The sequence below is a fragment of the Rhizophagus irregularis genome, chromosome 5, assembly GCF_026210795.1.
Source record: "Rhizophagus irregularis chromosome 5, complete sequence".
Lineage (NCBI taxonomy): Eukaryota > Fungi > Glomeromycota > Glomeromycetes > Glomerales > Glomeraceae > Rhizophagus > Rhizophagus irregularis.
In genome coordinates, this window is record NC_089433.1 from 5,003,703 (window position 1) to 5,017,519 (window position 13,817).

The window sequence follows — 13,817 nt, forward strand, 5'->3', positions numbered from 1 at the left end:
TTCTTTTTGACAATTTTCACAAATCCTTATTGTTCCTGAATTATAAAGAATTTTCTCATCATCAAAACAGATGTCTAAGATTTCATTTATTGCATATGACTTTTCATCATCTGTAAGAGATTCATCAGCAAGAATAACTTGTTTTCTGAATTTATGTATTTTTTCTATATGATTATTATAATCTGATAATGATCTTGCTCTATTTACCACAGCATTAACCAATTCTTTTCAAATATTAGACATGTTGAAATGTTAAAATTCGGTTGATTATTTTATAAATGTAAAAAATGTTAACTATCTAGAAGAGGAAAAGAATTAAAATGCATTTTTTTTTAGACTGGAACTTTATTTATAATAGCCAATGATCGGCATAAAATTCTAGGATTCTGATTGTTCTGCAGGTGCAGTGTGACTATACTTGCCGCCCATTTAAAATCCCCTCCCATCCCCTCCCATCCCCTCCCCTCCCCTCCCATATCTCATCCCATCCCAAATCCCAATCCCAAATCCCATCCCATCCCAGATCCCAAATACTTGTGTAACAGTTCTCCCATTGGCCAATTATCACGTGACGTTACACAGACTTCCAAAAAAAGGAAATTTTGCCTCCCGCAAAAAATGGGCGGATTTGGTTTCACAAGTATTCCAAAAAAGGAAATTTCTATGCCGATCACATAATTCCGGCCGTAATATTTTAGTTTTCGAAGTCTAATGTTAATTCAGGTCAGAATTTAGTTTAAATCCTTATCCTACATACCCAAATTTTTAAGAGATTTACCGATCAGATTTTAATGAAATTTATATCATTGGATTTGTCTCGATGCAAGGAATTTAATGGCAGTGAAATTATATTCCTAACATTAATATTGACTAAGTTATTATAAAAAATATATTTTATAATATATATTATTAAATAACATGTATAAAGCAAGCAATAATTGGTTACTTTTAATATAAAAAGTTTTTAAAATATATTTATTCAATTTATTATTTTATATTTTTTATTACAATTTAACTTTGAATTAACTTAAACCTATCTATTAATTCATCAAAAAAAGTTTGATTATTTATTTCTAATATATATAATTTGATAGATATTATTATTATTGCATAAATATTTAATAAAATAATATTTACAAACCATGAATTAATTAACTGTTAATCTAAAAAAACAATATCAGCAGATATCATCAAAATTATTAATTCAAATAAAATAATCAATATATTACTGAATACTAACTGCTAACATGTTACTTTTAAATAATATATAGTATAAAAATACATTTTTTATAATAAATCAGTCAATATTAATTTTAGAAATATGATTTCACTACCATTTAATTCCTTGCATCAAGACGAATCCAAAGATATAAATTTCATTAAAATCTGATCAGTAAATCTCTTAAAAATTGGGTTTGTAGGATAAGGATTTAAACCTTTATAATTTGTAATTCCGGCCGGAGTTAAAATATAAACTTCGTAAATCTGTTCGGGATCTTAATTTTGCTCATATTCTGGTAATGGATGCAATGCTGGCCAGAATTATATGATCGGCGTATAAATTTCCTTTTTTGGAATACTTGTGAAACCAAAATCTCTCAATTTTTGCGGGAAGCAAAATTTCCTTTTTTGGAAATTTGTGTAACGTCACGTGATAATTGACCAATGAGATTATTTGGGATAAGGGATGGGATAAGGGATATGGGATATGGGTGGGATTGGGATTTGGGATTGGGATGGGATTTTGGCAAATGGGAGGGGATTTTGGCAAAAGGGATGGGATATGGGATGGGATGGGATAGGGGATTCTCCCATCCCATTTAATATGGGTGGCAAGTATAAGTGTGACACAAAATTTGGAACTTTATTTATAATTCCGTTTATTTTGTGCTAATTAGGCAGTATTGCCGATTATTGTCATAAAATTCTAGAATTATGTCTAGAATTCTGACAAAGAAACTGTTAGTCCGCCGTTTCTGCAAGTGCAGTGTGACACAAAATTTGGAACTTTATTTATAATTCCGTTATTCGTGCTAATTAGGCAATATTGCCGATGATCGGCATAAAATTCTAGAATTATGTCTAAGAATTCTGACAAAGAAACTGTTAGTCCGCCGTTCTGCACTTCTGCAAGTGCAGTGTGACACAAAATTGGATTAAATTTAGTAATCCCTGAATAAATTAAGTTTCACGAATTTTTTAGGATAAATTATCACATAAATTATCACAAAATTTAATTATTTGATCATCCAACCATTACCAGTTTAATCTTTCTTTAATTTAATAAAATAATTTTAATTTATCTATTTTCACCTTTAACATCATTATTTTTTGATCTATATAGAAATAAAAATCCTTTGTTGATAAAATAAAAGAATAAATGAATATTAAATTATAAGGTTTATCTCATTAGAAGTATAATATGATTAGGTATAATGTTCCGAAAGGAACGAGTCAGGTCGGGTTTGAGAATGTACTTGAACTCGACCCGAGTATAAAAACCAAACTCGATAAATATTTGGGTTTACATTTATATAACTCGACCCCTGACCCGACTTGACATAGTTTAACTTCTGAAATAACCTGAGTCAAATAAATTTCAAAACAAGTTCATTTATGATCAGTAAGACAATAGGCCACTCAACTTTTACTAGTAAAATTCGATAAATTTTCATATTTTTATTATAGTAAAACAAAAATATTTTATATTATTTAATAATTTTTGGCGTATATCTACAGCAACATGTTAATAATAATATCCAACTTTTCATATTGTACACGTTATGGACCGAAGTTGGTTCAATGAATGATAAGAATAGTCTCAATAATCGTCATAATTATTTTTAATGTAAAATTTAAATTTTAAAATTTATAATCTCATTAGATGTTTCTTTTCATACCCTACACCATCAAGACTTTCAAGCACATACATGCACAGATTGTATTAGTTTTGAGATTGAATCTTTCATAGCTCATTGTCTTTTTGGAACACAACCTATGTTCACATAAACGTCCACTTTGATTTCTATCAAATCAATTTTAAAAACCATAAACTTCTCAATGAGTCTTTACATTTTTTATATTGGTGATGGAAATTTCTCTTCTTCAAAAGTTCTCTAATAAAAAGTTTGTTTCAAAAGAATTTCGCTTTCCAAGAGAGCTTCACACATCTTAATAATATAATTAAAAATTAGAAATTAAAAATTACGTAATATAAACATAATCTCATTCATTTAATCATCTGATTAAAACCCGAGTCAACCAGGGAAGTAAAGGAATGGCGGGTTGGATCGAATCCAGGACTCATGTCAAAAAATGAAAGAACCGATCTGGAATTTAAACACGAGTTGGGTCAAATAACCCGGGTCTGACCTGACTCTTTGAACACTAAATTTAGGTAATTGAGTCAAAGATTATATATCATTCTCTCTTGAGAAAAAACAATGCAGAATAAATTTTAACATTAAAATTATCTAAAAAAAAAACAATTTAAAATAATTTAAAAATACTCTAGCAATTATTTAATTAGTAATCTAGTAAATACTGTAAATTACAGGAAAATATGACATCTGGAATGGAATTCCAAAGATTTCCATTAATGTCATATTATACGTCCTATAACGAAAATATACATTATTTTTTTAAATATTAGGTAAACCAAACTTTGATGAACATTTTGAGTGTAAAATATATATTAAATTAATTTAAATTAATTTAAATGTGAAATTTCAAAATTTAAAAAATTGAGTCGCCAACTCCTGATTAAATAATTTGTTGTCAATATTCTAATATACTTTTTTTTTAAAAAAAAAAAAATCGGGATTATCTAATTTTAAAATATATGATGCGGTAATTTTTTTTATTTTTTTCGCCAAAAGATTTGAACCTGTATAATATCAAGTTTTATTATTATATATTATTACGGACATTTTTATTGAGGCGTTTGTGTTTTTTTCCTTTTTTCATTGTTGTAAGACCTAAGCCCGTGATAAATCACGTTTCCCACCACCTTATTAATAATAGCTTGGTTTAATAATGCTAAAGAATAATTAAATATTTATCCTAATATTCAAATAAATCTCCAAATTCGTAACCTGATTTTCCACAAGGTCAATATTTACGCCTTTATATATGAATCCGTAAATAACCTCCTAAAGAAACATTCTGCGCCTCTTACCACTATGTTTTACTGCAAAAACCTAAAATTTCCTATCTCATATAATTTCTGCTTATACGAACTACAAGTATTAGTACTTGTTATTTTTCATGTTTTTGAAATTTTCATTTTTCTTCGTCTTGACCCTCAAAACCATTTCCTTAAATGTTGATCTACAAATTAATCACTTGATTTCCTAATCATCTGATAATCATCTGACTCCTACTATAAAATGATCTATTAGTTTAACGTCATCCCGGACGTTACATTTATAACGTCACTAAAAATTTATACCAAATATAATACTACGCCTCATAATTAATAAATTTACTAGGTATATTACGGCATTACATTGTAAAGGCCATTTTTGTTAAGGCGTTATTGTATTTTTTTCCTTTTTCCATTATAAAGGCCATTTTTGTTGAGGTGTTATTGTATTGTTTCCTTTTTTCATTGTAAAGGTTTTTTTTTTGAGAACGGAAATTACCGAATTTTATATTCTGATCATCATATTACTTTTCACATGATTGTACTTAGAATATTGAAATCACATGATCAATATTATATTCAGTAAACTTTGTTTTATTTTTTATTTAAACAGAGTTAACAGACTACTAACGCTAACATGTCTTGTTTATCTCATGAACGAAGCTACTTGTTGATAAAACGATAATACTAAAAAAATGCTTATTCTAAAAACTTGCCGAAATTCACGTGATCAGTCGAGACGTACCATTTTTATGACAGGACATCCTATACAAAATTAATAATCCAAAATTCAATATTTAGTTTTTGTATTGATTTGCCCACAACGTAGTCAATCATAAAGGTTATTTTAACCAAAATACAAACTAAAATACTTTAATCAAAGTTAATATAATAAATACAGTATATAAATTAAAAAAAATAATAATTTTCTAATAAGAAAATTTATAAGAAATTCAGCATTTTGGGTCAAACTTTATCTTCTTTTAAACTATATTATTATCATCATTATAGTCATCATCGTTTTTGTCACCTAAAAGCTCTAAATTTTCATTACGAATATTTAAATGTTTTTCATATCTTTTACGTGTTTTTCCTAACTCATTTAGATAATCACTATCAATATAATACTCTTTTAACAAAATTTCTAATACGGCTACTCTATCTTCAATTTTACCGTCTGGTGGCAGTTTACGTGGATCTTCTACTAATGGTATTCCTCCACGAGAGACGTATCTATTTGCTAAATATTTTTTTAACCTCCGACGAAGTGGCCAACAACTTAACAAGTGTGTTTGACAAATTCCCCTTAAAAAAATAAATAATAATAAATTGTTAATAATATTTTTTAAATACTTATTATAAAATATGTTAATAATTACCATGGAGAAAGTTTTGATGCTCCAAATAGTAAAACAAATATCCCGCTTATAACACTATAAAAACCACCAAAGTTTTCTATAAGTTTTTTAACTAAATAAAGAAGGAAAATTTATTATAAAAAATGAATAAATTAATATTCAAATACAAAAAAATTTTAATATTTAAAATTATTAATTACCGTCATTTTTAAATGTCATAATATCATCATCAACTACGAACTTATATTTCTGTGACAATTCTAACACAGTGAAAGCATTCGGTATTTGTGCAAGTATTTTTTCTTTAATTACAATATCCATTCTATCTCTACCTGCATCAAAACCAAGAAATCCAGTAAGATATGAAGAATAATATTTCATACTTTTGTAATAAAAATCATACACATGATATTGTCCTGGAGTAATAAAGTATTGGTTAAGAATTAATTTCATCTCAATAATATCATTATACATCGTAATTTTGGTAAATGATTTAAAACTAATTTCGAAATAATCATAAATTGTCGAATTATCTAAATCAAGAACAAAGAGAAGTTTTTTATTAAATTTATGATTGACGTTTTCATTGTCAGGGGTAAATTTCATGCAACTATTAGTAACATTAGTAAAAAATTCGGTACTTCTAGGAATTGAATTATTGTTGTATAAATCGTTTATCATGTTTGGATAAAATTCCTTCATAGCTGTGAAATTAACAAAATAATTAATTTTAAAAAATCAATCGTCAAATTTTAATATCAATAAACTTACTTTTATTGTCATTATCTTTATCATAGAAAGAATAATTTTTAGGAATATACAATTGTGAACTTATTGCGTATAATTTGTATACCGATATTTTTAATGATGAATTGTTGTCGTAATTGTCTTTTATTATGAAGTTAACAAGTATAATGAATACTACATCTTAAATAATGTTTTTTCGAAAAAAAAAAAAATGTTGCAAACTCTTACTTAAAGTTCTTGAACAAATTTCAAACTCTATTTAAAAGAAAAAAAAAGTTTAAGATTTTATATTATATATAATTTATTGGAAATTGTTAAATACCTGGATATGAAATTGTTATCAATTTTTTAGTATTAATTTCAGAAATGAATTCGCTAAATGAATTCCAACCATAATAAACAAGAACACATGAAAAGACAACAGCAATCAATAATCGCAATATGCTGAAAAATTTAGGTTCTGTTTTTTTAAAATGGAAAGATTCTAAAAAAAACATTTTTAATATGATAAAGTTTTGGTTCCTGACCCAGAAAATATATATAAAAGAGGTTCGAGTATGATCACGTAGATCTTTCCTGTTATCATAATTCCGGCCCTAAAAAATTATGTACCTTACCCCTGCATATCTCATATTTCTGGTCCTACTGATCTACAAGAGAATATAGGTAGAGTATGATATGACCTACATGGTATGGTGCTAAAATTGGCAGGTATGATTATTATGTACAACAGAATGAATATTTTATACAAGAACTTTAGTAGATCTTAATTAATTGGTGTTTTATTTTCGAAATTGTTCTTCAATTATCCTACAATTGTTATTTTGAATGAAACGTATACAAGTTAAAGATTTGTGTTGATACCATAATACTACCAAAGTTTCGTACTACTGTACCTTTACTTAATTAAGTGATTTAAACGTACATTAATAAATAGAATTTTTATCTTGCAAAAATAATTATATCCAAAATATGCAGAAATTTTCTTTTTATTTTAATAACTTCAAAAAATATTTACTAATATTCCTGAAACATTTGCAGAATTTAGAGTTTTTATTTAATGCAATCATTTGTATAAATTCTCTGGTTGCCTTGATTGGAAATTTATTCGTTTGGACTAGTATTGCTAATATGGATTACTATTATAAAGGGGAAGATCTTGTTATTGTGTTTGACTTGTTTTCAATGTCAAGTTTAACGATTATATCAGGAGTTGTTACAGTAATTATAGTAAACTATTTCTTAAATAATGTTAATAATGTTAACTTTTAAAATGATAATTTTATTTTATTGTATTTTATAGGCAACATTAAGAACTCACGATCATACAATAATATATTTTATCACGAATGCAGCATACATTTTATATATATATTACGCATTATTTAACAATATAGATATTCCTGACTATAAGTGGATTATGTATTTACATATAACAATAATGTTACTTTTATTTATTGTATACATTCGGTTACATCGGAAAAGGTAATAAATTAATCTTTATACATTATAAAATTACTCGATAACCCTCTAAAATTCAATTCACGTATTAGGGAAAGGGGTGACAAAGATAAAAGGAATGACGAAAATAAAGGAAACGACGAAGTTCCGAAAATTTCAAGTTAAATTTTCACATTTGTTATATTAAAATTCTTCATATACTTTCCTAATTATTGTTTTTTGTATGTTTATATTAGAAATTTATAAGGGATATAATAGACAAAAAATTTTGTGTCATGCACAAATTTTAGTTGCTTTGTGTTCGCAATTTACTTATATAGCTTTAATGATAGAAGACGAAACTATTGTGGAAAATCCGTTTGATCTCTTGAGATATGTAACTTGGCCAAATGTCCTTTTATGTTTAATTGTTATAATGATGATTAAAGGAGTAAATAATTCAAATTTTTTTTACTTGTATTTTTTCTCAAAAAAAAAAAAAAAATGAAAAAAAGTAATTAATTATAATACTTATTTATTTAAGGTTCGCGAAGAATCAGGATGTATAATGCTCTTATTTTACATTGCTAGTTTTATTCTTTATGGATTTTATGTTTATATATCAATAGACGCAATTAAAGTATTAACTTCACAAGACTATTTAGATAACCCTGGATATATATTAGGTACTGTAAATGCGACAAAAATTGTAATACGGTATTTTACTTTCAAGAAATTTAAACTAATCGATTTTATTTATTTATTTATTTCACTTATAGAGAAAAAAATTGATCTTATTGTGAATATAATTTCATTTTGTATAACAACAATTACAATGATAAACTCAATAATTTGCCATAAGAATTTCGGAGCGGAAAAAAAATTTAAAGATCATCGTAAGTAAAAAAAAAAAAATTTATTTTATTTAGAACTTACAAGAAGGATTTACCTATAATATTTATTATTTAGTTTTAAATGATGAACTGAAACATTTTAAGGAATCATATTATTATAAAGATGATATTGATGAATATTATAATAGTAACAACCCTTGAATCATGTATCCTTTGTATAGTAGTATTACAGTGTTTATTTTTTTAAACATTGAATTTTTTAAATGTTTTGAAGTAATTAATAATATTTTCAATAAAAAATTTATAAATAAATAGTAAATTTTATAAATGAAATAAATTCGTGAGAATAAAAAGTCGATAATTAATGAACTCTATTTATTACCTACCTATGTGTTTTGAGCATCAAAAATTGTAATAAAAGGTTCAAATTGGCATTATAAAGTTTTTTTTATATGGCAACTATGGCAACGCACATTTCTTTATTAGATATAAGTATAAATACATTATCTGACAAGAAATTCATAGTAGTATAAAAATACACTATCTACCATACCATATTATGTATGGCTGTATTATGTACTAATATAGTATTCAATACCACTTTTGTTGCTCTATCTAAAAAAAAACTACTACTATTGTATTAATCATTTTATTTTTCTTGTCCTTCTACCTTGTATCTGATTCTTCTGTTTCGACGTTTATACGCTTCTTGCCTTCTTTTATACCGTCGTTTTCCACTTCTTGTGTCTTTTAGTAACCTTGCTGGGCATTTAGCGTTAACTTCATGATGTTCTTTAAAATCTTCATTCAAGACCGACCGTTGGATTTGCTTTACCTTTTTTTTTCTAACCATTGTTTTTGCTAAAACCTTTATTGCGTCAAATTTAAGCTTTTCCCATTCTTTCATGAGAAGACAATCATCTATATTTTTTGCGTCTAAAACATGAAAATTTATATTCATAGCTTTCCTTCTTCAGTTCCACAAATATCAGATTAACGGGGCTTTATCCATTTCTTCTTTTTTTCCCTTCTTAAATCGTTGATGATAAGCATTATCGTAATTTTTGATTAAGCAAATTTTTATAATGGAGAAACTAAGTTCATGATTCATGCGAATTAAAAACCAAACATTCCTTAGTATTTTTTTACTTTTCATTATGATACATAAAAAATAATGAATTTTGTTTTCGATTAACCACAACGTAGTCAACCTATCCGAATAACCATTTCAATCGAAAGTACATAAATTAAAAACAAATAATAATTTCCTGATTAAGGTAGTTTTATAAGAAATATTGTTAAATAATAAAAGTTAAGCCTAAGCCTTTTTTGTTAACCGCAAAAAAAGAAAAAAGAAATAATACAAAAGAAATTTGATCAAATTTTAACTCCTTATAAACTTATATCATGCATTTTCGTCTCCTAATACTCTTATATATTTGTTACGTGTTTTTCTTAACTCATCTAGATAACAATCATCAATATAATATTCTTTTAACAAATTTTCTAATATAGCTACTCTATCTTCGATTCTACCATTCTCTGGTAGATTACATGGATCTTCTACTAATGGTATTCCTGCACGAGAAACATATCTACTTGCCAAACTTTTTTTAAATCTCCGACGACATGGCCAACAACGTAACAAGTGTGTTTGACAAATTCCCCTTAAAATAAATATAATAAAATTATTTATTAATATCATTTTAAATGCATTAAAATATTTTTTATATTTACCATGGAGAAAGTTTTGAAGCGCCAAATAGTAAAACAAATATTCCGCTTATAGCACTATAAAAACCACCAAAATTTTCTATAAGTTTTATAACTAAAAAGAGAAGAGGAAAATTAATTTTAAAATTATTCAAATGCAAAATTAATATGTAAATTATAATTACCATTATTTTTGAATGTCATAATATCATCATTAACTATGAAATCATAATAATGTGACAATTCTAACACAGTATTCACAGTATTAAAAGTATTCGGTATTTGAGCAAGTACGTTATCTTCAATTACAATATTCATATCATCATCATCTGCATCGAAACCAAAAAGACCAAAAATAGGTTTAGAATAATATTTCGTATTTTTGTAATTAAAAGTATAATTGTAATATCGTCCTGGAGTAAGAAAGTGCTTGCTAAACCCTAATTTCAATTTCATCTGTTTTTTAGGACTTAATTCCACCTTCGCCTCATTAAAGTCAAAATTTGTCGCAGTGTAAAATGATTCAAAACCAATTTCGAAGTAATCATAAATTGAAAAATTATCCAAAGTAATAACAAAGAGAAGAGGGTGCCGTTTATAATAGGGATGTTTGACGAATTCATTTCGAGGAATAAATTCCATACAACGATGATTAAGTTGATTAACATAAATGGAAAAATCGGTTCTTTTAGGAATTAAACTATTGTTGTATAAATAATTTATCATGTTCGGATAAAATTTGGGCATCCCTGTCGCTGTGAAATTAACAAAATAATTAATTTTTAAAAATCGATCGTTATATTTTAATATCGATAAACTTACGTTCATAATTGAAATCTACATAGGAAGACTCATTAGCGAAATACACTTGAAAATCTAAGTCATTATAATATAATTTGTATAATGATATTCCTAATGTAGAATTATTGTCGGAATCGCCTTTCATTATGAAATTGATAAATATATTTAATATTAATTTATATTATAACTTTAAAATAATATTTTTAATCTCTTACTTAAAGTTCTTAGGCAAATATTAAACTCTATTTTTTAAAAAAAAAGTCAATTAAGGCTTAAAGATTTTTACATTATATATAATATAAAAATTAGATACCTGGATATGTAATAAACATGAAATTTTCAGTATTAATTTCGGAAATGAATTCGTCAAATGAAATCCAAATATAATAACCAAGAGCAACTGAAAAGAAAAGCGCAGTCAACAATCGTAATATGCTGAAAAATTTAGGTTCTGTTTTTCGAAAACTTTGGTAAGATTCTAAGAGAAACATTTTTATTATAGAGTTTAGTACGACTCAGCTATTTTATAGTCCAATCCTAATTCTTGTCCGCTGATCAGCAGTTGAATTTTTTTTTTTTGGTAGCACGTATTTGTCGATCATCCTACAATGGTTATTTTAAATGATCTGTATTAGTAAGTAGCTGCATTAAAATATACAGTTATTGCATATTAAGGAAATTAGGAAATTTCTGAAATTTCTGCAAAAATAGTCAAATATTAAAGTACATTTTAACCGTAAAGAATATGGATAGTATTTCTAATTACTTTTATGAAATCAAGAGCAATCTACTTCTAAATTTGAGTTCCATAGAGATATTATTTTGTGTCGTCATTCTCGCAATAGACGAACTCACTTTTGCTAGGTTCCTTGTGCTATTTTATAACTCTGTCCACTGATCTGCAGTTGATTTTTTTTTTGGTAACACGTATTCTGTAACAAACCATATATGTAAAAAAAAAATAAAAATAATTGAGGTTTATTTTCGAAAATGTATGTCGATTATCCTAAAATGATTATTTTGAATGAAATCTTTTACGCCATCAAAGCTGTACTACCAGTACAAAATGATTATCAAAATCATAGTTACTATTGGCTAATTTGTTATGTTTAATTATAGATTTTAGGATTTATAACCATGCTTAACTGCAGTTACTGCATAAATAAGGAAGTTTCTGAAAAATAGCCAATTAAAAATAAACCCACAAAACTTAAAGTACATTCTTAACCGTATAGTAACTAAAAAAAAAAAAATTTATCCCTCGAAATAAAAATGAAGAAAATTTCTCAGTATTTTGATGGGCTCAAGAAGAATCTCTTTCTATATTTAAGTTCCATAGAGAATTTATTTTGTGTCGTCCTTCTTGCATATTCTATTGTTGCCTTGATTGAAAACATTTTCGTTTGGATTAGTTCAAGAGATTTTATAAATTCTCTAGACTGTTTTTTTAATTCAGTTTTAGTGATTATATCTGGAATTATTACGGTAATTATAGTGAGTTCCTTTTAAAATTATGTTCTAATTTTAAAATAATGTTATTTCTTGTATTTTTATAGGCAACATTCAGAACTCTTAACCATATATTAATAAATTTTATCGTGAATGTTACACTCATTCTATATACGTATTACCTCTATTATTATAATGTAAAAATTTCCGGCTCTATAACGTTTATAGTTTTACAAGCAATATTTCTGTTACTTATTTTGCTTATAGTTATTATTTGGTTACGTCGAAAAAGGTAAATAAAATTAATAAACATTCTATATATAAAATTATTTAAACAAGAATCCTAACATGTAAAATCTAATTAGTACATTTAAGAAAAGTTTATTTGCGAACAAAGAAATGGATACCGAAAATACCAAAATTAAAGGTTAAATTTTTAATATATATAATTTTAATTGAAGTTAAATTTTCTATATACTTTCTAAAATATCAATATACTTGATAGAAATCTATAAATGGTATCATTTGCAACTAACTTTGTGTCACGCACAGATTTTAGTTGCTATACTTTCGCAGTTTACTTATATGAATATAATGATATCAATAATATACGGTAGTAACGTGGGAAGTCCGTTTGATCTCTTGAAGTATATACCTTGGCCAAGTGTCCTTTTATGTATAATTGCTCTAATAATGATTAAAGGGGTAACTAATTTAAACTTTTTTTTTTTAAAAAAAAAGGAATTAATTATCTATCATATTTGTTTATTTGCAGGTTCGCGAAGAATCAAAATGTAAAATGATCATATTTTACATTGCTAATTTTACGCTCTATATATACTATATTTGTGTATTAATAATAGAAATTAATATATTAACTTCACAAACTTCACAAGGAAACTCTGAATATATTATATTTATATTAGGTACTGTAAATATGACGAAAATTGTCATATGGTATTTTACTTTAGAAATTAAATAACCGAATTTATTTATCTACAGAAAGAAAAATTGATATTGTTTTGGTCATAATTTCAATTTTTATAACAACATTTACAATAATAAATTCAATAATTTGCCATAAGAATTTTGGACAAGACTTAAAAGATTATCGTAAGTAAAAAATTTTTTTTCTTTTTTATAAATTTTAAAAGAAAAATTTTATCAACTAAAATAATATGTATTGTTTTAGTATTAAAGGAAGAACTGAAACCATTTAGGGAATCATATGATTATAAAGATGATCTTGATGATTATCACGAACGAACGTAACGACTCTTGAAACAAATAACTTATTTATCAGCACATTTT

The 13,817-nt window shown here is 25.8% G+C and overlaps 5 protein-coding genes across 5 annotated transcripts; 2 read left to right on the plus strand and 3 right to left on the minus strand.

Annotated features, from left to right (window-relative positions):
• Positions 1 to 5,127: 5,127 nt before the first annotated feature.
• Positions 5,128 to 6,746, minus strand: OCT59_025613 (uncharacterized protein; the record flags this gene model as incomplete). The annotated part of the gene is made up of 6 exons (XM_025329433.1): positions 5,128 to 5,449; positions 5,524 to 5,614; positions 5,703 to 6,206; positions 6,274 to 6,390; positions 6,478 to 6,504; positions 6,572 to 6,746. 6 exons carry the CDS (start codon positions 6,744 to 6,746, stop codon positions 5,128 to 5,130), a joined length of 1,236 nt encoding a protein of 411 aa, XP_025189662.1.
• Positions 6,747 to 7,380: 634 nt separating this feature from the next.
• Positions 7,381 to 8,744, plus strand: OCT59_025614 (uncharacterized protein; the record flags this gene model as incomplete). Its single annotated transcript, XM_066139748.1, has 7 exons — positions 7,381 to 7,470; positions 7,553 to 7,734; positions 7,803 to 7,870; positions 7,947 to 8,140; positions 8,234 to 8,375; positions 8,469 to 8,585; positions 8,659 to 8,744. The coding sequence occupies 7 exons, from the start codon at positions 7,381 to 7,383 to the stop codon at positions 8,742 to 8,744; spliced, it is 879 nt and encodes a 292-aa protein (XP_065992200.1).
• Positions 8,745 to 9,192: 448 nt separating this feature from the next.
• Positions 9,193 to 9,504, minus strand: OCT59_025615 (uncharacterized protein; the record flags this gene model as incomplete). The annotated part of the gene is made up of 1 exon (XM_066139758.1): positions 9,193 to 9,504. One exon carries the CDS (start codon positions 9,502 to 9,504, stop codon positions 9,193 to 9,195), a length of 312 nt encoding a protein of 103 aa, XP_065992201.1.
• Positions 9,505 to 9,948: 444 nt separating this feature from the next.
• On the minus strand, positions 9,949 to 11,548 carry OCT59_025616 (uncharacterized protein; the record flags this gene model as incomplete). Its single annotated transcript, XM_066139766.1, has 6 exons — positions 9,949 to 10,210; positions 10,281 to 10,371; positions 10,442 to 11,011; positions 11,079 to 11,195; positions 11,273 to 11,299; positions 11,371 to 11,548. 6 exons carry the CDS (start codon positions 11,546 to 11,548, stop codon positions 9,949 to 9,951), a joined length of 1,245 nt encoding a protein of 414 aa, XP_065992202.1.
• A 781-nt stretch (positions 11,549 to 12,329) lies between these two features.
• On the plus strand, positions 12,330 to 13,778 carry OCT59_025617 (uncharacterized protein; the record flags this gene model as incomplete). The annotated part of the gene is made up of 7 exons (XM_066139772.1): positions 12,330 to 12,542; positions 12,614 to 12,798; positions 12,872 to 12,933; positions 13,012 to 13,211; positions 13,282 to 13,432; positions 13,509 to 13,619; positions 13,699 to 13,778. The coding sequence occupies 7 exons, from the start codon at positions 12,330 to 12,332 to the stop codon at positions 13,776 to 13,778; spliced, it is 1,002 nt and encodes a 333-aa protein (XP_065992203.1).
• Between the last annotated feature and the right edge of the window lie 39 nt (positions 13,779 to 13,817).